At 27.3% G+C, this 25198-nt stretch overlaps 1 protein-coding gene across 4 annotated transcripts; it reads left to right on the forward strand.

Annotated features, from left to right (window-relative positions):
• The first annotated feature begins 13088 nt into the window (after positions 1-13088).
• LOC112287126 (blue-light photoreceptor PHR2) lies at positions 13089-17651 on the forward strand. Of its 4 annotated transcripts, none has more exons than XM_024529849.3 (7): positions 13089-13483; positions 14539-14750; positions 14865-15332; positions 15841-16119; positions 16446-16693; positions 17034-17144; positions 17315-17651. In XM_024529849.3, exons 1-7 carry the CDS (start codon positions 13105-13107, stop codon positions 17400-17402), a joined length of 1785 nt encoding a protein of 594 aa, XP_024385617.3. In that variant the 5' UTR covers positions 13089-13104; the 3' UTR covers positions 17403-17651. The 4 variants fall into 4 exon arrangements, with proteins under 4 accessions (XP_024385617.3, XP_090107124.1, XP_090107130.1 ...); XM_090250998.1 differs by having other exon boundaries at positions 16449-16693; XM_090251004.1 differs by having other exon boundaries at positions 14545-14750.
• Positions 17652-25198: the final 7547 nt, after the last annotated feature.

The raw sequence follows: 25198 nt of genomic DNA on the forward strand, positions 1-25198 counted from the left end.
TAAAAGCTAAGTTTAGATTAAAGTTACAGGTTGGTGGGATGGACACCGTGTGATAAGGGCCCAGTCGAGCTTCCTTTTCATTTACAAAATGCACACATACTATTCCAAGCCATTGTGCATTAAATGTAATGATTTTTTGTTTAAATGTTGCATGATGTTTTTAGATTTGGGGGCACAACACAAAGATTATAAGATTTTTATTATGATTATTAATTTGATTAATACGTGACATTTATTAATTTTTAAAAAGAACTTAATCTTATTATGTTGTAAAATTCACAAATCAATATTTTTAGAGTTTTTAATGATTTTATATTAAATGCAATGTCATTTTTCATTAAATATAAAATTAAAAAATCTAAAGCATATTAAAATAAATGATAAAAAAATGTTATTTTCTAATACACATAATGTGTTAGATTTAAGTAGGATTTATTTTAATTTTACACTATATCTATATATATATATATATATATATATATATATTAACTTATTAGATATCAAACAACTTGAAGCTGTATTGTTTAGTTGTGTGTTTATGAATATATATATATATATATATATATATATTGAAGTAATAGTTTGAAAGTTGTTTAGAATTGCATGCATATAAATAAAAATTGATTAATTTTGTGTTTATGAATATATAGATAAATATAAAGAATCTTTTGTATTGTTTAGTTTTGTGTTTATGAATATATAGATAAATATAAATCTTAGTAACACAATATTTTTAGTAACCTTAGTATTCTTTTTTATATTTATCTATATATTCATAAACACAAAAAAGAGACTGTGTTACTAAGATTTATATTTATCCATATATTCATATTCACAAAAAAAGTGTTAATAAGGTTGGTAATGCCATTAGTTTTACTTCTAAATATTAGCTAATAAGAATGCTATATAAAAGCTTTGTAAAGACCTTGTGGCTTATAAGACAAGTATCTAAGTTGCATATTCTTTTAAAATAATTTTCTAAATCTAAAAAACCCATAAGAGAGCCTTCTACAAATATACACTATAGCTAATGATAATTATAGGTCCAATATATGCCTAAAATACTTACACAATATTTTACAATAAGTTATTATTTATTTTACATATTTCCACTTCTATTTAATTTTACTTCTTTTGAGTAATATAAATGAGTGAAATGTAATCTATTATCTTTGTCTTTTTCCATTTTTTTAAAGAATAAATTTAATAAGAATAAATAAAATATGATATGTTTTATAAGTCAATAAAGTTTAAAATATGTCAAATAATATGTCCTGTAAATTTAAAATTTTGTGATGTACAAAAGTGATATATCTATAATTTAAGCCATTAATATATTACATACCTAGATTAAAAAATCACTTTATTATTTTTAAAACTTTTATAAATCTCTATAAATTAAGATATTTAAAATGATATTAAATGTGATACTCTTATCCATAAAGATTACTAAACCTATAAAAATTCCTAAACATTAAGAAATTTCTTCTCCTGCAATGATACAAAATGCATCTTACCTTACCATCTATATAAGAGATAATAAAGTTTTTTTAACAGTGTTCATTTGAATTTTAAAATTCACATATTGGAACTAAAGTGCATTTTTAATTTAGAAGTAACTTACAAGAAAAATTAATAATTATTATTAAAAATTAAAATTTATTTAATAACTTATAAAATATTAATATGTTTATGATTTTAAATAATTTTAGGTTTTTTATAATTTTTAGAATTTTATCACTTTAAATAATTTATTCTAAAAATTCTACTTAAATTGTAAAAACAAAAACATAATTCTCTTTCTTTACATACAACCTTTCATTTATAATCTATATTACAATTTATTTTTTTAGAATTTATGGAATTTTTTCTTTACATTCTAAAGAATCTAAATAATTTATCTAAAATCATCTAAAACTGTAAAGAAATATTTTTAATTTATGTTGAAAAATGCATATATATTTTTTTCTAAAACATTTATGTGTTTTTTAAAATATTCTTAATTATTTTAAAATATCATATTTTAATTATCATTATTTAAAATGTAAACCAAATTTTGTAATTTTAAAAGATGTATCACAGTATAGATCTTACTTTGATTGATTTTTTTTTTTTTTTAATTCAAATTTTAAAAGAAAATGATAGTAATTTTAATAATTTATTATTTTAAATAAATAATAGTTTCTAGAGATATAGAATAATAGATTATTTTTCTTCACCAAAAGATTTTTTAGTATACTTACAAAGAATTTTTCATATCAACTAGATTTAATTTTTTATTTTTAAATTTATACTTAATAAAAGATGCAATGTCTTTGAATAGATTGTAGATTAATAAGAATAGAAATTAAGTTCTATTTTAAAGGTTAAATGTACAAATATAAAGATTTCTTTTTGAAATATATATATATATATATATATATATATGTATATATATAAATTAAGAAAAAATAAGACAAAAAATATCAATTTATTAAACTATTATATATTTTATTATATAAAAAAATTAAAAAATTCATATTATGAATAAAATTGTATTAAAAATAATATTAAAAAAATATTTTTTTACTAAGAATATATTTTTTAGGATAAAATATTGTAAATATCATTTATAAAACACAAATTAATCATCAATGGTAATTTAATTTTTTTATTAAATTTTTTTAATAACTTTGATAAAAAAATTTAATCAAAATAACAAGATTAATATATATATATATATATATATATATATATATGATTTTAAGTCTTAAACCTACTTATACTCTATAATTGTCATGAACTTAAATAATTCCAAATATAAGAAATATTAAATAGAAGGTAAAACTAGGTAGATTTGATAGTATTGCAAGTTGGACACATGTTGGAAGTCCTATAGAATGTTGGCATGTAGTTCTTAGTTAGATAATATATTTAGAGGCAAGTATAAAACCCTCTTCATTCTTGTCAATGCTTTTCTTGTTCTTAGTCTTCTTTAATGAGTTTCTAGTTCTTTAATCTTTGGCAATAGTCATTTTAGTCTTAATATTATATTATCTTTGAGTAATTATCTATTCTATGTATGAGTGTAAAATTCCACCCCTCAACCCAAATTACAAGATGGCCTCAATTAAGAGTTGCTTGTAATGGGTTGTGTGAAGTGGAAGTAAAAAACAACAAGAACTAAAGAAGAATAACACAAAACAAGTGAAACAAGTGCAATCAAGCAATTGTACACTACAAAACGAGTCACAGTCTGTTCACTGGATTCTCACCCAATAAAAAGTAAAAAATAAAAATAAAAATTATATTTTTATAAAGTTAATTTTTTATCTTTGAAATGATGTAAAAAACATATAAATCCGAGTTATTATGAGTAAGTTATGAAGGATTGAAAATAATAAGTAACAAATAGAAAGTTAAGTGAAAAATATTTTACCTCAAGGATAACTTGTTAATAGATCAAGGGTTCGAACCTCACCAAGGCTCACATGTAGTGTATATGGATTTTCTAAAGAGGTCTTGAGGCCTTAGTTTTATCTTCCTACCTACATCCAAGGTGCTACAACCCACATGGGACTTGCGCACCTCCCTTCTTACAAGGACTATAATAGTTGTTGGTCCTTCTATTTTCTACTAGTAGAATTAATATTTTGTATTTTTGACTTCATCATGGTGTTCAAAAACACCCAATTAGTTTAGAAACATTGTGTGGCATTCAAACCTTGCTCCATGTCTTCATAATGGCTCCCCAAGTGGTAAAACTCAATTTTACCAAGGTCTTAAAAATTACCCTAAACATTCATAGAAAATTCTAAATAAATTCTAAAAATTCCTATAATATTTCTATAATTATAATATCCATTTAAAGATATAATTTCCTATATTGATGATTTTTTATAGTAATAAAAATCAATTTGAATCTACTAAAAATTCTAAATAAATTCTAAATAAATTCTAAAAATTCCTATAATGTTTCTATGATGCTAATAGCAATTTAAGGATATAATTTTCTATATTATTGATTTTTTATAGGTAATGGAATCAATTTAAATCTACTATAAATTCTACTTTCTATATAAATAACTAAAAAGACATGAGGTTCTTTCTCATGCTTCTTTTAACTACTAACTAACATTTATAGTTTTTTTTATAAGTAATACATATAGATATAAGATTAATATAAATATTGATTTTAGTAACTAATCCTTACTCCTCAATAATAAGTAAAAATACTAAACCAACTAAAATAATTTCCTCCAAGACTTACTAAGACTCCATTTCTTCTCCACTAATACTATTCTTCTTTCTTTAACATCTTTTATGGATATCTTTACCTAATAATTGTAATTTTGGCATTCTAAATGCATACTTTTGTCCTAAAATAATTAGTGAGTCAATATGATGACTCACACTTTGTTAGTAAAACAAAAGTATATTAATCATTAGATTCATGTGAAACATGTCCTTGATACTTGATAAGAGTACTAACTCGGTATTTTTATTTTGTTTTAAAAGTGAGTGAATTACCTTACTTTTTATGTTATGTTTTAAATTTTAGAAACTTTCCACTTTTTAACTAATCATTTTTATCTTCAAAAATTGATTCTTTTTTTTAAAAAAATGGAGTATTTCTCTTACTACAATTTTTTATTTGAAATTATAGATTTTGGATTATTCTACTCTAATTAGACTTATGGATTTGTTAAAGTTATTTTTTATAGATGTAAAAGAAAAGTTATGGATATTAAACTTAAAGAAGTAAGAATATATTTGTAATTATTATATATCTTTATAAGCTTACCAATACTTTTAAAGTAAAAATCTCACATATTGCTAACATTAGCTATAGAAATAATATTCCTAAACCTATAGAAGAAGTTCATAATGAAGTATAAAGTGTATACTAAAAAGTTTTGTAATTAAGAGGAGTAAGTAGATCAACCTTATAATTTACTTTGAAAAGTCTCGGTACTATAAATATAAGAGATATAAGGATAAGTATGATGGAGAAGTTTGATATAATAAAATCAAAATTTTGAGGATTTTTACCATAAGTCAAGCTTCCTCTAATATTCCATCTTTCCAAATATTCTAATAGATTTATTCAAGTTGGATTTATATGCATACTTCTTTATCAAAATATTCTCTTTTGATTTACACCATTGATGGAAAATGATTTACAACTTTTCAATGATTTAAATTCATTATTGGAAGTACTCATGAATACATTTGTAGAAAGGGACTGAAAAAAAATAGCTAAGACAAATTTTTTTTTTTTACAATAATAATCATATTTAATTATTATATATGTTGTTGAATTCTAAAACCTTCCTTATAGCATGGATTGGAATGACAAAGCCTTTAGTAATTAATTTTGAAATGAATTAAATAATAATATCAAAACTTTATTATTAATAATATTATAAATAGACTTGTTAAAAGGATTAATTGTTTAAGCCATTCCATGTAATAATTAACTTTTTGAAAGACTCTAAGCACAAAGATTTGGAAAGAAAAAAATAATTTAAGTTTCAAAAAAAAATTTACAAGATTTCAAAAAATTATTCATCAAGGCCTAAATCTATACAAATTAATATGATATATTTGAAATATCTGAATGAGCAAAAAAAGATTCAACTTCATTAAGAAGAATTGAACTTATATTGTGAAGAATCTAGCATATTATTCAATATGTTTGAAAAATTAAAGTAATCCCAAAATGAAGATTATGGCTGCTAAAAAAGACACTATGTTGGAGAATAAGTTTGTTTTACTATAAAAGAGATTGTGTGGCTAAAATCTTATGCAATATCTAATAAAAGTCATACATTATTTTTAAATCCTTCACTTTACTTTATAATAGATATTTATTTGGAAAAAAAAATATTTCAAAGTTTCTATCTTGTTAAGTTTAGAAGCCTCAATTTGTTTTATAGACAAGGACTTTGTTAAAAATCAACAAATATCTTTGATGAAGAAAACTAAGCATGTGCATGTAGAAGTCATAGAAGGTTGTTGTTGTCTTCTAAAGATGTTACTAATAATACAATTCTTTTAAATATAATAATTAATAATTATTATAGTTTAATAATATTTAATTTTATTATATATATTTTAAATATATTATATTAGGTTTATTTTGACTAAAAAAATATAAATTTTAAATAGATTAGATTTTTTGTAATCTTGATTTTTTCCATAGCCTAAGCTATACTTTTATAGAAATTTATAAGTCCAATATTATCAAATTCTTATTGGTAGGTACAAGAACTTTCATATATATTGCAAAAAAAATGTTAATTTTTATTATTTGTACTGTATCTATTTCTTGTGGAAGAAAGACTTTAAGATACTTTTAATTTAGTCACTATATATACAAATCACAAGAACCTCAAGTATTTAATGTCAACACATATTTTAAATTATTGCTAAACATATATGATCATGTTTTTATTAAGATTTGATTTTAAGGTTATTTATCAACTAAAAAAATTACACAATTAATCAAATATCTTTTTTAGAAATTCTTATCTTCTATCAAAAGAAAAAGATGTAATTTTTAATCAACAAAAAATAATTCTTTTGAAACCAAATCAATTTTAACTTTGAGCAATAAATTCAATATTAACTATTGATTCAACTGTTTTTAAGCAAGTTCAATTAAGTATGTCCTTAGATCTTTCTATTCATTATATTAAGAATAATCTATCTAAATCTTATGATACTTCAAAGTTCAAATTCAAGAATAATCTATTGTATTTTGAAAGACACTATATGTTATTGAAGATAAAGCATGATAATGTCTTCTTTACGCTTGTCATGACTTCCTAATTCTAAGATATTTTTGATTCAACAAGACTTAAGAACTTATAATTAAGAGATTTTTTATAGCATCAAATGTAAAAGGCAATTAAGAACTTTGTACAGTCATGAGATATTTTCTCAAGATTAAAACCTCCTTGTTATTGACTTTACAAAATTTTTTAGCCATTACCTATTTCAAAACAATTATAGTCTTTTATTTTTATAGATCTTCAAATTTAAAGATCACATAATTCTATATTTGTGATAGTAGATTATTTTGCTAAGATGGTATATTTTTTACCATATACAAAATCTGTCACAAGTGAAGAACCATCTAAACTTTTCCTTAACAACATCTATTGTTGTCACAGATTATCAAAGAATATTAAATTAAATAAAAAAATATAATATGTATCAAGATTTTAAAGTATATTTTTTAATATTCTAAAAATAAATATAAAATTATCTTTGACTTTCTATTCTCAAATTAATGGATAAATAAAATAGATAAATCAAGCGTTAGAGCAATATCTAACATGTTCAACTAACTACTATTAAGATGTTTAAATAATTCTTATATTATTAGTTGAATTTTTCTATAATAATATAAATAATTTTTTATTCAATAGATACTTTTTTATATTAATTATGGTTATCATCTTTAATTTGAAATTTTTGATTTTTCAAAAGTTAATAATCTTATGGCAAAAGATTTAAAAAATTAATCATTATAGTTATATGTAAAAATAGAAGCACAATTAAAGAAAGTTCAAGAACAAAAAATTAATACAAATGCCTATCTATCAAGGATATGAATTATAATAAATAAAACCTTAATATTTCTTGTATCATTTAAATAGAATAGATATTTACTTTAAAATTTTATAATATTAAAATTTAAATAGCTTTTGCCAAAGATACAAAGACTAGAGATTCTTGAAATAAAACTAAATGCTAGATTGGCATTAATAAGAGTAAAAAAGGTTGCACTCTTGTGTCTATAAATACTATCTAACTAGGTGCTACATAACAATGATCTATAGGACCTTTGATACATGTCCAAATTGTTAGTCATGTATGAAATTTACAAGAAAAATTTACCATAAACAAGATTATTATCTCTCAAATATTTAAATATTATCAATTAATCTATATCCAAATTACTAAATATTTTGAAATAAATATTAAATAAGAAAAATAATAAAAAATTATACAATCATAAATATAGATTAAAATTTTAAATATAAATAAATTTACTCTTTAAATAAGATAATTTTATTAGAAATAAATAAATATTTTTTTTATAAAAATATAAAAATAAATTTAATATATATATATATATTTAAAAATACTAAATATAGATATAACTTTGTATATACAAAAGATAAAAGTTTAGAATAAATGTTTTAGTTATTTGCTACATAAGCTTATAATTTATTTTAATTTCATATTTAAAACTATCTTATCAGTTAAGATAATATTTTTTGACTAAGTTATCAAAGAATGCTTCTAAAAAAAGCTTTATAAGAATAATTGGCTTTTAATTTTATTATTAGAAGACTAAAGGAAAGTTTTATAAAAAATAAAAAATAAAATTAAAAGGATTTGGAAGATTTGGAGGTCTAATTCTTTTTCAAGGTCTTGGAGGTCTTGGAAGTCTGATATTTTTTTATTATTTTTTTGAGAATATATTTGAATAAAGGAAAAATAAACTTATTACTTTATTATAAATCATGTATTGGTTTTTTTTTGCATGCAAAATATTTTAATAACTTCTAAAATAATTTATAATTTCCTATATCCAATAAAAACAATAAAATCCGTAGGCTTAAGTGTTATATATAAATGTTTTTATTTTTATTTTTATTTTTTATTACTGCTTACATATTAAGATAATTTTAAATATAAAAAACTTGTAAATTAAGTTGATTTTAAATAATACCCATAGGCTTAACTTATAAAAGCTTTTATGTATTTAATTTTTTTTTTATGCTTTTATAAGTGCTTTAAAATTTTATAAGTTTGATTTTTATATTTAAATATCTTAAAAATAAAACTATCTAAAACTATCACGAATCTAAATAAATTTAAAAATAAAGAATATAAAAAAGTAAAAAGAACTCCACAAACTACAATAATAAGTTTTTATGTAGTTGAATTTCAGATTTGTTTCCAATGACATTTTTATAAATTCAAGTGAGGTTTATTTATTCTATTTTTTTCTTTTATGTATATATATATATATATATATATATTACATGTAAACTTTTAATTTTATTTGTGTATATTATTTCTTAATACATTTGTATTTTTTTTAAAGTATTTTATTTAATTTGCCTTTGGTGAAAATAAAACATCATTCTGCAACTCTAAGTTTAGTTTAGTTTATTCTGTTATCTTTTTATTTATTTTTCTTTATATACCATTATTGTATTTCATATTATTATATATCAAGAAAATGTTACTTCAAAAGTAAAGATCCTAATGCTACCTTTATTCATGATTGATGCAAGAATATTCAAAATCTAAATATATAAATATGTTATGCTATTTTTTTTAAATTTTTTATCATATAATATTAGAAATTTTATTTTAATTATGTATTTTAAAAAAAGATGTGCATGAAAATAATTTACATATAACTGATTCATGTAAAATCTATATTATGTTTTTGTTACACAATTTCTTCATAATAACTTTTACCACCTAATTATATTCAATTTGGTTTTAATTGCACAGATCAAAAAATCTGAAAGGATATGCCAAAAGTAATTTTAATCAATTTATTATTAACTAATAACAACCACTTTTAGCTTATTCTTGACTTAATGCTTTTTATGTTTATCATGAACAAGATTATTATCTCTCAAATATTTAAATATTGTCAATTCAACAATATCCAACTTACTGAATATTTTTAAATAGAAAATCAGCAATAAAGACAATACAAAATTACATTATCATGAATAGAGATTAAAAGTTAAATTATAAATGATTCTAAATTTTAAAGAAAATAATTATACTAGAAATAATAATTAAAGTGTTATTTGAAGAATATAAAATTAATTTTAGTTTTAAAAATGAATAATAAATTTAAAAAATATTGAAAGACTAATTATATATATATATATATATATATGTCTGAGCCATTGAATTGACTTACTCTGATATTTAATAGAAAAATGCACTTATTATGCTTAAAACATAAATTTTATGAGTTAATATTAGAATTTTAGGAAAAAATAGAAAATAGATTGCTAGTAGTGGATATGCAATTTAAGATAGAGTTTAGTAAGAAGAAACTATAAAGACAATATTTTTCTAGTTAGCTAGTAGTAGAGGAATTACAAGGAAGTAGTCTTGGTGTCAAAAAAAAAAAAGAAAAGAAAAAAATATATATATATAATGAGATTTAATTATGATGGGTTTGAAGATGTTTTTCAAATTCAACAAATCCAAGCAGCAAACTGATTCTTCAAATTTATGGAAGCCTTCATATACAATGGAGGCATCAAATGCACCATGTGGAGTGAAGAAAACAAGATCAACACCCTTTCCTTCAAAGTACAAGTAGAGAAATGAAATTCTCATTTTTTGAAGAATTTTACAAATATTACCTAAATCCTTGTAAGTAAAAAAATCTTCATAAAAGTTGCAAAGGAGCATAGATTGATGTATATGAGTAGTCAATCTTAGCATATAAAGGTGTTTTAAACACAATGATTAAGTTAGATTTACCAAAAAACGTTTTTTTTTTTTTTTTTTCCACTTACAAGAGCCATCAGCCTTGGTCACAAAATTAGCTTCTTGATGAAAAAAGACTATAGATCTATATTAGGGATCTTAGAGGTCAAGGGTGGAGATGTGGCCGCCCTTCCACAAGCCACCACTCAATTGTATAATAGTGGTTTGGTTTCCCAAGCCTCTCTCTCTCTCTTTCCTTTTTGATGAAAGGGAAGCTATGTCAAAGTGTGGTCTCAACCCTAACCCTAATCTTAATTTTTTTTACTTCTTTCTTAATCTTAGATCTCATTGTGAACTTTGGGAACATATGAGCATTGATTTTGTGTCGTGGGTGGTGCTTGTTGTGGTTTAAATGGCTCCCCTTTGCAATTAGTGGTCACTAACCATTTCCATAGTCAAAAGGGTTTGAGGGGCCTCTGATTTTCCTCAATCAGTCTGTGATTTTTTATGATTTGTAAGTGAATATTTTTTTCATCACATAGCCATTGTAATTAGCTTTCCAAAAAGCTAAGGCCTTCTCAATTTGGAGTTGAACCAAAATTTTGGTGAATTTTTGAGTGCAAGGGGGTAGCTGCCTTGGCAGTTTCAATAATCCAATTTTGAAAAAGCATTCTTCAGTGCCAATTAATGGGATCATTTTGAAAATTTGGAAATACAAGAATCTTCAAGCTGAGCTTCCATTGGTATAAATTTCATTAAATTTGAAGCAAATTCGAATTTTTAACGAAGTTTTGAGTGAAGGGGGGTCGGCTGCAGTGGCATGCCCAATGACCCAACTTTGAAGAAGCATTTCTCGCAGCTCAAGTAATATAATGCCACGAAAATTTTGGAGCAGGAGCGCCTTAAAGTTGAATTTCCAAAACAAGTTTTTTTTTTAAAACTTGGAGTTAATTTGGATTTTTGGCGAATTTTGAAGTAAAGGGGGTGCTTTCCTCAATCCTTAGGCGTTGTCAAGGTGCTTCCGCTTGTACCTCTCTTTATTTATTTTTTTCTTTTCTTTTCTTTTATTTTATTTTTTTCAGTAACTTGTAACTTCTACATTCACTTTTGGATTTAATTTTTAACTTTTAATCTCCTTCTTTTTTTTATTTTTTTTATTTTTAACCTTTACTTTATTTTTTCTTTTTAATTTATTTTTGTTTTAAATTTTACTTTTACTTTTTAAACTTTACTTTTAACTTTTAACTTTTGATTTTAACCCAAACTTAAAAAAAATTTACAATTACTATGGATTAAGGATAATAATTTAAGTAATTACTTTTACCATCAATTAATTATGAAGTAAAAATTTATACATTTTTAAAAATATGATAAAATAATAAAATAATAAAAATGTAATAAAAATGACCTAATAAAATAAAATAATAATAATAATAAAATTTAATTAAATAAAAGATTAAATCAAATTATCTAATTAGAAGTAGAAGAAGGAATTGTTTTGCATGAAGTTAAGGAGTGAATCATCATTGTGAATGTGAGTAATGTTAGAGGATTTGATTAATAACTTGGTGTTTTAAGAAGGACAAGTAATAAGTGGATTAGAATTTAAATAATAGCTTTATGTTAAATTCATATAGTTAATTCACTTATTGTGAGTTAGAATAAACTTCCAATTAGTTGAGGTTTATTTTAGCTCTCAATATGTGTGTGTGTGTGTAAATATGTATATATATATATATATATATGTATGGAGAGAGAGATGATAAAGCAATCCAAAAATTTACTAAATCAATCCACATGTCATGTTCCTAGCCGTTCTCCTATTCTTAGCCGTTTTCTTGTTTCCAATTGTTGTCTCTATTCCCAGCCCCATGTCCCCTACCCCCCTACCATATTTAGTAATAATTGGGAATGAGGAATGGCTAGGGACAAGGATGGGAGTTCCAAGGGTGCAATGATGCTTAAGATAAAGTGAGTCGCTTTATTATTCCTTTATATATATATATATATATATATATATACATATACATATATAAAAGATAGAAGCTTAAAGTCAAAAAAATTAGTATCTTGCTACTTAAGCTAATAAATTATTTTAATTTTAAATTTAAAACTATCTTATCAATTGAGGAATTCAAAAAATATTGTAATAATATTTTTTGATTAAGTTATTAAAGAATGCTTCTAAAAAAAGCTTTATAAGATTAATTTCTCCCAATTTGATTATTGGAAGACTAAAGGATTTTTTTATAAAGATTCATAAATATAAAAGGATTTGAGAGATCTGGGGGTCTAATATTTGTGATATTACTTCATTTTATTTTAAAAAATAATCAAATAAAGAAAAAATAAATGTATCACTTCATCATAAATCATGTATGGTTTTTTTTTTCTAAATAATATATATTTTAATAATTTAAAAATTAATTTATAAATCCTCATATTTAATAATAATTAAAAAAACACAATCTTAACCATTTATAAATTTAATTTGTGTCCATACTTTTATAAGTGGTATTGGCCTTGCAGATAGAAAATGAGAACTTGGGGTGAAGCAATAACGCAGCTGTGGTGGGGAACACAGGGAACGCATGGAACGCAATCAAGTTACAGAAGAGGGGAACGAGGAAACGGATGGAGGCGAGGGGCGCAGATTCCCTCTGGGGGGTGGGCATACGGAGGGAGCTTTTTCGTGCGAGTATCGAAGGACATCATTGCCCTCGTTGTAGCAGCGTCCGTGTGTTATCTGGCCCATCGCCTCCTGCGTTTCCTCACACCCCACCCCCGTTGCTGCCCGTGTTTGTTCTATCTATCTCATTCCTGTCAGCCATGGCGGGCTATGGCGGGCTCGACGATTTGGAGCTTATCCTGGACCGCAACCTCCATCGCGCTCTGGCTGCATCCCGAACGAATGCACCGGCTCCTCCCTGGACGAATTCCGGTGCTGCCGCTACTGGCGCCGAAGTCGAAGATGACGAAGAGGAAGCTGTCGCCAGCAAGGAGGAGGTTGCAGGTGTGTTAGCGTAGAGGATTCGCGGTTTGTTTTTTTGTCATCTTGGCACTAAAGTGGCCAGGCTGTGAGCTATTTTTGTGAAGGTGTACGGAATTTTGGAGGTTCGGGTGTTGTTCTTGGTCGTGGGAGTCTTGGTGAGGTGCAGTGTGCGTTCGGCTGTGAGAGGCGATTGTAGAAGTCGTGGTTGCTTCTTACTTCTTGGTTCAATTGCGATCCGATTTAAGTCTTTTTCTTCCATGTTTTCAGTTTTTTGTATGTTCGCATTGCCTGCCGTTCTTGTATGTGATGAATTGAAATTGAGGAATGCTTTGCTTGATTTTTTGTAAAGGTGAAGCAATGTGCATTAAGTAATTTATGCCTATGAGGTGGCAGAGAGGATTTTCACATTCTGCCCACCGGTCGACGTGGTAGTCTTGCATCTCAGGAGAGCAGCTTGCCATCTCGTGAATGCTACAGCTCTCGCAATACTTGTAGGTGAAGAGTAGTTCATTTAGTTGTCTTTTTAGGGTTACTATTATCACACATGCTGTATAGATTCTTGAGGATGGGTTCTGAATGTATCGGGCTTTGCACATGACTTGTTATCGCCTATTTGCGAGCGAGGATGACTTCCTTTGAGTAAATATCAAAGTAAAAGAGCTGGTAATTTCTAGGAGGATTCATAATCATTTGCTATTTGCAATCGTCTAGAAAAATTCTCATCAGCTGATGTTTTGCATCTGTCACTTGTATCTATCGGTCATGCTGATGGGAAGGAAGTGTAGAATTACAGTCAATTTTCATTTTTTTTTTTTTTTTTTTTTTTTTTTTTTTTTTTTTTGTTCTAAGAGATTCAGCGATCCTGTTGATTCAGATGATTGCATTTCCTTGCCGCGTTTTTGTTAAATTTTGTAAAGTTTAAAATTTGTGTAATCCTCAATTTTTCTATATCGCGTTTATGTACTGGCATTGTTTTCAATCCTTGGCACTCTTTTTCCTGCCGTGAGCTTATGTTGATGTGTTAGAAGTTACTTTCTACTGCTCTAACCTTTCCAGGCGATTGTTATGTGGCCTAGATGCAGCGTCTTTTGGGAATCCACTCCCTTCAGCTGCTTCCCTGTCCCTTGCTCTCAACTCCGTACTTACTTCCAGCCTAATTTTATCTAAGAACAATGTGGTACCACAAGCGTCACAGCGTGGTGGAGTTGGTCCAGCCATATCAGGAGCAGTTCCTTCACAAAAGAAAAGCCATAGCCCCGTGCCTGTGATGGCATCTTCTAAGGTTCAGGTTAGTGAATTAGAATCCTGTAGCAGGGCAAAAAAAGATTTAAAACAGTTCATTACAGCCCTGTTAGCTGCAATCATGATGTAATGTCTCTGATACTTATGACTTTTTTCTCAGGTGGCTCTTGACATTCCTGTAGCAACTCCAATCACCGTTTCAAAGAAGTCAGCAAATTATGTCTCAGCCTTTCCAGAGTATGAAAAACTTCGTGGCCCTGACTTCAAGGATCCTGCGAACGGCTGTGGTTTACGCAGAGCTTCAATCGTCTGGTTCAGAAATGATCTGCGTGTGCATGATAATGAGGCCCTGGTCTCAGCTAATAGGGATTCCCTCTCTATCCTACCAGTGTACTGCTTTGATCCAAAAGACTATGGAAAGTCATCTTCAGGGTTTGATAAGACCGGTCCCTATCGGGCGAATTTCCTCTTGGAATGTGTTGCGAACCTGCGATCAAGTTTGAGGGAAAGAGGCTCAGATTTAATTGTTAGGGTTGGTAGTCCAGAAGCAGTTCTAGTGGATCTGGCCAAAAGCGTGGGAGCTGAGGCTCTTTATGTTCATCAAGAAGTCACTTATGAAGAGCTTCAGGTGCAGTAACTTTGTTCTCAGTGTGCAGGAAAGCAGTTAGATGTTAAGGTGTGGATGATCTTTAGAAGAGGAATGCGCATTAGTACAAGTAGCTCTTTACGGCTGGTTTATTCAACTCTAACTTGTGGCAACTTGGTGTTTAAGAACCCTAAGAGTACGGAATAATCTTAGATGCATGGCTGTTTCAAATGTGTCAGTTTGCAAACAAGCTATGTATCGGGAAATTGCAGTGCTGTTAGAATGAGTCTAGTTTGAAGCACTCTGAGCAGGTAATTGTTTTGCGAGTGCTTCGGCTCTTTATACCCTCTCCGCAAGGCCTCGCGAAACATGACTAGCGGTCTCGTGTATATTAGTTGTAGAACCTTGTCTGACCCGCCATCTGGGTAAAGGACATCGTTTTGGCAGTGATAACGCATACTAACCAATGAAGTGTTTTCTTTATGATGTAAGATATATTGTATTGTGGATGAAATTTAGGGTTGATGTTTGGAATGAAATGTATGTTCAGGCAGAAGAGAAAGTGGCCGCGGCTTTGCAAGAGAAAGGGATCGAGACGAAGTACTTTTGGGGTAGCACCTTATTTCATCTTGAGGACCTACCATTCAAGCTTCAGGACATGCCCTCCAATTACGGTGGATTCAGGGAGAAGGTGCAGAACGTAGCTATCAGGGATACAATTGAAGCACCGCAGCAGCTGAAGGGCTTGCCAGCATGTGGAAATGTCAAGCCTGGATCCATTCCTTCTATTGAAGTACTTGGCTTGAATCCTGCTACGAACTTACGAAAGGTCCGTTGTACCGTCTGAGCTGCTCATATTTATAGATGGGTCAAGGATCAGGGATGTAATTTTTCTTGGTTCAGGGATTGCTATCTTATTGTGATTTTGATCTTTTCACCTGAATGAAAAGAAAAACTTTGGTTGAGCTGGAGCAGGGTCTTCACCGTCTCATATCGAATGTAAAACTGGATAGATTTTCTTCTGCATTTTTAATTGTATTACGTGTGGACTAACCTTTCTGAACTGTTGATGTAGTTCCTTGGGTCCAAGCCCGGCGTAAACTTTTCCTGAAAATGTTTTTGTACTGAGGACTAACACGAAACTTGCTTATGTAGCAGGGAAGTGTAACAGTGGGTGGAGATGGACTATTGGGAGGTGAAGAGGAGGCTCTTCAGAGGCTGCAGAAGTTTGCTTTAGAGGCGCGGAGTCAAACAAGCAACTTAAAAGCTAGCAAGAGTCAGTCGGAATCCAGTGGTGATAGTTTGTATGGTGCTAACTTCTCCTGCAAAATATCCCCCTGGCTGACCATGGGTTGTCTCTCGCCACGCAGAATGTTCGAGGATCTGAAAAAGAGTGCCTCAAGGTTTGCTCCATGTCCACTTCTTGCTGCTCACGAACTTGCTCATTTCTTTCTCGTTAATGATCAGGCATATGGTGGCATGATTAAGTTGTGCGACTGCTGCATCCAAAAATGTCTTATCAAAAGCATCATATTTGATTAGAAATATTGTTGTATTCAGCGAGGTTACTAAATAAGTCACTGATACCCTATGCCACTGTAGTTGCATCTCGTGCCCATTGACTTCTGGAATGGGTTGGTAGTATTCTTGAAAGTATTTGGTGAGATTTATTTTGTTCTCTCTTAAAAAACGGGAGTTAAAGTTAAACTGCAAATGTAACCCACATTTGTGATGAATGGACAGTGCTAGTGCTGGAGCAATGTCGGCCTTAGCTGTGAAGGCTTCAGGAGCTGGAAGTGACGATAATGGACTTAACTGGCTTGTCTTCGAGTTGTTGTGGCGGGATTTTTTCAGGTGCACATTCTTCTGTCAATGCCTGAATACTTGTTACCGGATCAGATTGTCACTTACGTATTTTGTCTAAATTATATCTCGATTTCCTCTTGCGGGTAGTATTTCAGTGCTACAGTTTTTGTTTCCCTGTTTCTATTTCCTTTTTTATCAAAGCAGTATGTGGCTTTCAGGTTTATTACCAAGAAATATGGTACTGGAAAAAGACTGTCAGAGGCTACTCCTGCCACAGCTAGCACTGCATCTCTTGTTGCGGCCTAATCAACTCATAGAAGGGAACATGGTGTACATGGAAAAAATTGACCATGTCAAAATATGGTGTAGGTGAAGTTCATTTCTAGCCCCTGGAGTCTAATTCTGACTCGGACAACTGGATTTAGATGCAAGCTGATCTTGCAAAATCCTATGAGCTTTCGAATAAGCTGGTTGTGCACAGACTTCTTCAGAATGGTGAATACTGGGATAAGAAAATTTTGAAGTGTACAATATATGCATTTACAATTTGCAACATTCAATTGTTTGGTTTCGTGAATGTGAAGAATCAATAGCAGAAGAGAGTCGTCCAGAATGGGACCAATGATATTATAAGCGAATATTCAATTACCTCATGGAAAATCATGTGAAAAGTCTTTTTTAGTAGAAAAGTTCACTTATTAGTGCTTTTGGACATGTTTCGTCTATTGCATGGATGGAAACGAATTTATATGCATTCCATTCATATTTCTTTTTACTGACTTTTAATCAATTTTCTGGGAAGGCTTTTGATTTTATAATAGTAGAGATTTCAATTATAATATATGTGTATAAATTTACAAGCAATTGAATAGCTATTAATATTTAGATAATTTAAAAAAAACTCGAATGTAAATAAAACGTTGTCATGTATATTTGTTTTGACAAATTCGATATTTTGGATTTCATATGTAGCTGGAAATAACCAAGAGTTTTAAAGTTAAGGATTTACAGTACTACTATTGTCCTCCAAAACTTTAACCAAGCTAAGGCAACTCCAATGTTTTCATCTTAACTTTATAGCTTAAAAATATTCAAAATATCTCAGATGCCATTACATACCTGTGCAAAAGAATAATTACAATGCAAGCAAACTCATATTCACTGTCCATTAAATTTAAACGTCTCAATCAATTTGAAATTCTCATGATAAAAAATATAATTTGACATGTAGTATTGATCTTGCTTTTTTGAAAATGAAATTAAAAATATTGTTGGTGTTTTTTTTTTCCTTTTCTTTCTATATTTATTTATTAATGTTTTATTCTAGAAATAAGATTAATTTGTAATATTATGTGTTGTCATTGTAGTTAAAACTTTTGATGAATATGAATACAAAGTTTTTTCTTGTGCTCATGCAAAAATTTATATTTAAATTTAAACACTTTTAATAATTTTTTGAAAAGTATTTATAACAAGACAAGATATAGAGTAATCTTTTATCATACAAAACTTCATCAAAGGCTTTCTTTAATATGGTTCTATTTACAGCTTTTGATTATATTTCATTATAACATATATATATAGGGCCATAGATGAGCCAAATCAAAGTAGATGAGATAATTGATTGATATAGGGATTTTTAGGCGAGAATTAAGAATAGGGTTTAGCAAAAATTACCTCAAAATACCAAGAATTGATACCTAGATAGGAGTGGTTGTGAATCAAGGTCAGAATTAGATCTTTAAGCACAAAACTGCACACCAATGATAATTTCGAGATTCTTTAGATGATTGGAGAGTAGACATTGAAAGAAGACTTATAAAGATTTTTTAGGAGTTAATTTCATGTGATTTGAAAGCACATTGAGTTTTTAAGAGCTTTTTAAAGTCAAAGATGTATTTAGTAGTTTTGGATTTTAAAAAATAAAATAAAGTTTATAAATAGAAGTAGGTAAAAATAGATTTATTTCATAACATTTTCTAGAGAAGCTTCCCAGAAGCTACATAGATGTTACTTTGACTTTACATGTGTTTGTAATTGATTGGTAGGTTAGAAACTTGGTCAATAAGATAACTATGTATTGATAGCTTGTGGAATAAGCTAACTATATGGTGCACATATAAAAAAAATTGACTTACAAATTAAGATAAGTGTCTTGCAAAGTCAATACGTTTAGGAGGTCCAATAGGACATTACTACATAGATTTTAGTTATATATATATATATATATATAGAGGCAAGAGTGAAGTCTTCTTCATTCTTGTCAATGTCTTTTTAGTCTTTAGTCTTGTCTCAAGACTTTTTAGTCTTCTTGTCTTTAGCAATAGGCATTCTAGTTTAATACTATATCATTTTTGAGTGATTTTTTTTAGCCTTTTTAAGTGACACAAGAGTATATTGACATTTTAATTCCGTAAATTTCATGTCCTTGATAATTTAATAAGAGTATTAATTTATTGTTTTTGTCTTGTTTTAGAAGTAAGTAGATTATCTTACTTCTATTGTTGTATTTTGAAGGTTGTGGATTATCCACCTTTAAACAAATTGTTTAGTTTTCTAATATTATTTATTTTTTTAAAGACAAAAGATTATCCTTCTTTGTGAAAATTTTCATTTGTATTAGAGGTTGCAGATTATCCTCCTCTAATTTGATTTGTGGATTTATCAAGTTATTTGAAATGAAAGAAAAAATTATAGATGCTACACTTGGCAGAAGTGAGAATAGATTTGCTACTATTGCAAATCTTTACAAACTTGTCAACACTCTCAAGATAGAAATTCCACACATGACCAACATCAACCAATGAAATATTAATTCTATGCCTATAGAAGCAATTTAGAGTCTGCATTAAGAAGTTGTGCAGTTGAAGGAAGCAAATAGATCAACCTCACAAATAAATCTAGGAAGTTTTCCTTTAATAAGTACAATGGAGACAAAGATTAATATGCCTAAGAAGTTTGATGGAACAAGATCAAAATTTCAAGGATTTTTGTAATAAGTCAAGCTCTATCCAAGATTACATCCCTTCCAATACAGTGATGGATTTACTCAAGTTGGATTCATGGGTGCAGTTCTATTTGGAAGTGCTCTCTCTTGATTTGCATCTCTGATGGAAAAAGATTCACAATTCTTTTATGATTTGAATTCATTTCTAAAAGTATTTACAACCACATTCAAAGAAACTGATCAAAAAAGAGTAACAAAGACTAAACTCTTATCTTCATGATGTCGTGATATAATACAATTATATGGTAAAAATATAATAAAAAATAAAATTTTAATTAATATCTAATTATCTTGGTTCAATAATAAATCAAGATATTTAAACATGGCTTTTATAAAAGCCTCTTAGTTTATTTTCTTGTCTTAGTAGTTAGTAGGTTAAAGGTTGGTTAGTAATTTTACCTTCTAGGCTATAAAGACTCTTTTACTACCTTAGAAAGACCATAAATTGATAAAATCAGATTAGAAGAGATTAACATGGTTGATGCTAAGATTATGTTGAAGGTAGGCTTGGGCTAAAAAATCCCTAGGATAGATTTGATATCCGGAGATCAACTATTTGTGAAACAAGGTCAAAATCAAACCTCTAGCCATTAAAATGATGACCTAAGGCAAAATAGGATTTCATTCAAAGATTGGCAATTAGAATTCAAGAACTAGCTTAGAGCTTGTTTCAAAGACATAAAGCTTGTTTTTGTAGGATTTTTTGGAACTTAACAATTATTGTTCAAATTCAAGGATTATATTAGTAACTTAGAATTTATGTAATACAATTAGGGCTAGCACTCTCGATTAGTTTGTGAAATTGGTGTCACATCCATAGTTTAAAATTTGACAATACTTGTTTAATTAGATGTACTAAGTGTATGTGAACATTTGTAAAAATCTAATAGTGCAGTTGAAAGATATCAAGATTTTGGTACAAGAAGGGATCAAAAGTTGGCAGTTTGGAGTTGGATAGGATTTTTGTGATATCTAAAGATTTACTTGTTGAAACAAAGTGAAATTTGGCATGATGTTAGAAGACTTGAAGATCAAGCTACACACCAATTTTGAGTTGAAGTTAATAATTCAAAAATGAAAAATTACTATAGGAACATTTGTATCAACTTTCAAGTTGGCAGCAAAGTAATATCAGTGTGGTTTTTGGGTATTTTTTCATGATCTGTAAGTTGAATTGGAGTGAATTTTTTTTTAACTATATAAAAGATTTATAGTGGAATTTTTGTGAATATTTTTTGGTCTAAGTGGATAGTTAGATTAAGAGCTACATCTTACTAAAACTTATTAATTAGGATTAATGTTTACAAAGAAAATTTAAAATTGCCTAATTAGGTAAGTAATAAGGCAATTGGAGTTTATGTATGATTGAGATTACTAAGAAGAGTGCTTTCGAGTACTTTGTATTGGATTTAAGTTCTTTTGAATTAAAATTAAAATTATATTCTTCTTATTAGGATGAAACATATTAGGATTTTTGGATACTCATAAAATCCAATTCCACCTTCCACAGCTAGATGTTCGATGCATTCCCAAACAAGATGACACGTAATACAACAACAATAAGAATGAAAATTAGCCTCCATATATATTGCTGAATTCCAAAACCTCACTTGCGATGTAGATTGGAATGACAAAGCTTTTATCAATCAATTTTGATATAGATTGAAGGACAACATTAAAGATTTATTATTGACAATGTCAAAAGTAAAATCTTTAGAACAATTTATTGCTCAAGCCATTGCATGCCACAATCAATTATTTGAAAGACATTATGAACAAAGATTTGGTTGGAGAGTAATAAGTCAAGTAATATTTGCAATTCTTAAGTTTTTTGAATTTTATTTATCAAGGCCAGAACCAATGCAAATTGATATGGTACATTTTAAATCACTTACTGAGCAAGTAAAGACTCCATTGTTATTAAAAAGATTTGTGACTATATTATGGAAAATCCAAGCATATTGTTCAACATTATTCAAAGAAATAATATAATCACAAAATAAGGAGCATATTTGCCAAAGAAGACAATATGTCAAAAAATAAGTCTCTCTAATTACAATAGAAACTATGCAATTGAAATCTCATACTACTCCTAATAAAGGTCCTATTTTCTCTTCAAATCTATCACCTTGTTTTATAATAGAAGTTTGTTTAAGATAAAAAATCACAAAGTCTTAGCTTTGTTGAATTTAAGAGCCTCAGCCTATTTTATAGACAAAGAATTTGTCAAAAAATAAGAGATATTTATAGTTAAGAAAATCAAATCTATGCATGTAGAAATAATAGATGGTCATTTATTATCTTCTAAGGATGTTATACATAAAACTATTCCTATAGAAGTAGCAACTAGTAGTCATAATATTTTATTAATATTTAATGTAATTAGATCTTCTTCTAATCTAATTATTTTAGAATTATCATGGTTAGAAAGATATAACTTTCAAATAGATCATATTTCTTTCAATCTTTATTTTTTCCATACTTTATCCAAAGATTGTGTTAGGCAAGTAGAAATCCATAAAATCAATATATTCAAACCATGATTGATAGGTACAAGAACTTTCATGCATGTTGCAAAAGAAGGATCAAATTTTGTTATATATTCAACACCTATCATTGATGGAAAAAAGATTTTAAGTGGCATTCTAAGCCAATATCAAGATTATCAAGACGAATTGATAAAAAAAAATATAGATATTTTTCTTTATAACATTGTTTTTATAATTGTTCTATGGATCTTTAAAAAAAAGCTCAACCACTATTTGGACCAACTTATATCCTATTACAAAACAAGTTGGCTATACTTAAATAATATATTGATAAAAATTGACTTAAAAATCTTAGTTAGAAATTTAGAATGGCGTAAGAAGTTCTATCTTATTTATGAAGTAAAAAGATAAATCTCTACAAATGTTTATGTACTATCAAGAATTCAACAAGATCACCATTTAGAATAGGAACCATCTACTTTTGATTTCATAAATTTTTAATCAATTGAATCAAACAAAGATCTATACAAAAATAAATCTATAAAAAGTATATAATCTAATATGTATTAAAGAAGGAGATAAATAAAAAATTATATTTTGAACTAAATATAGGTATTTCAAATATAATATCATACCTTAGAAATTCATGAATGCACCAATTGCTTTTCAATATCTAATGAATAATATCTTTCATAAGTTTCTTCATAATTTTGTTATCTATTATTTAGATGACATCTTGATTTATTCTAAGAACATAAAAGAGTATGAAGTTAATATTTGTTATATATTACAAAAACTAAGAGATACAAAATTATATGCTAAGATTAAAAAAAATATATATTTTACACTACTTAAGTTGATTTTTTAAGATACATCATTTCAAACAATGTAATTGACATGAAGATCTTCAAAAATGACATATCTTTCTTTGAATAGATGGCAAAATACAATGTATTTGGTATCACAACCTTGAAAGAGACTTTTGATATTTGGTGATTTTATTAGAGGTAGGAACAATTCCTCATGGTATTTCAAATATTTTATTTGAAGAGAATTATAAAGGCCTCAACAACAATCAAATAACAAGGTAATTTTTCTACTATCATATGGCATGATTTTCTATCAAGTAATATATTGGATACATAGCTATAGAGAGTTTAGCTTTAGTTTATTGGCTAAGCTCTAATAAGTGATTTATTTTTATTATAAAAAATAAATAAATGAAATAATATAGAAAGATATTTTAATAATAAAAATCTTTTATATTTAAGAAGATTTGTACATAAGGCTCTCTAAAGCCTCTACAAATACCCTAAAATCCTCTTTTATACCAAACCATAACTAACTATTTGCCGATAAGTTAGATTTTCTATAAGCTCAAAGAAAATCTATAATCTCTTCATAAAAATCCATCATTATATTTTAATTTTTTTATAGCTCCATATTTCTATCTTTAACATACATACATACACACACACACACACACATATATATATATATATATATATATATATAAAGTCTTGGCTTCCAAAAACCCCGTTACTTTGCATAAAATGCCCAAATTATAGCAAAATCCTTTCAAAACATTTTTTTCTTACAAAAGATTTTTTTCTCCAAATTTTAGAAATTCATATCTCTTGATTAAACTATTCAATTTTTTAAAAATTTCTAGATAATTTAGACTTTTCTTATAAAATTTATTACAAAAAAATGAACCTTAATTCTACTTCCAATCATTTAACATCTTAGAAATCCTAGCAAATATTCTAATTCCTAATCTACAAGCATTTAAAAAATATTTTCTTTATATCTCAAAATTCCAAAATCTAAATCCTAAAAAAATTGTGTATAAACTTTAGTAACATGAATATACACATCTTTGGAAATTTTGAGCTAAAATATTATCAAATTACTTATGATATTATTCAATACACAACTACTAATAAATTACGGCACTTACTGCCCTTAGATTGTAAGTACTCATTTCAACATCGTTTATTTCTTTTAATCAAACTTAGAATTCATCAAAAAATATATAAAAATTATAGTAAAAAAAGTGATCTTTCTCAATTTAGTCCCGGATTCTTTATTGCTTTCTACATGTATGCATTATATCCAAAAGAGTATCAATAGGTAAAAAATCAATACCTTAATTTTAAGTGCCCATGTTTCTTTCATAAAAATTCCAAATCACACAAAATTTGTACCAAAACCATAGCCAAAAACCTAAAATTTTTGATCCTAGCCTTTTAAGTTCAAATGATCTTGAAAGAATAAGTGAAATTCCTAATAAGACCTTAAATAGCCTCCTTGAAGTCCATCGAGTAGGAATTTTGGCCAATAAGAATAGAAATTTTTATTATCCATCTCCATTCATCCATATGATTGGCCTAACTACTCTTTTTTATACAAAAATACTTCTCTAATATTTTTTCTAATAAATTTTGTATAATATGTGTCTTAAATATTAAATAATTTTTTTTTTAAGAATCACAAACGTCTAATAAAGATGGATCTTAATATATAAAAACTATTATCAACATAAAATCAATTCTAATGATAGCTCTTTTAAACTAATTACTTCAAAGTAGTTATTTAATCACATT

Source organism: Physcomitrium patens, chromosome 1 (assembly GCF_059467195.1).
Source record: "Physcomitrium patens ecotype Gransden chromosome 1, ASM5946719v1, whole genome shotgun sequence".
In the NCBI taxonomy this organism is placed as follows: domain Eukaryota; kingdom Viridiplantae; phylum Streptophyta; class Bryopsida; order Funariales; family Funariaceae; genus Physcomitrium; species Physcomitrium patens.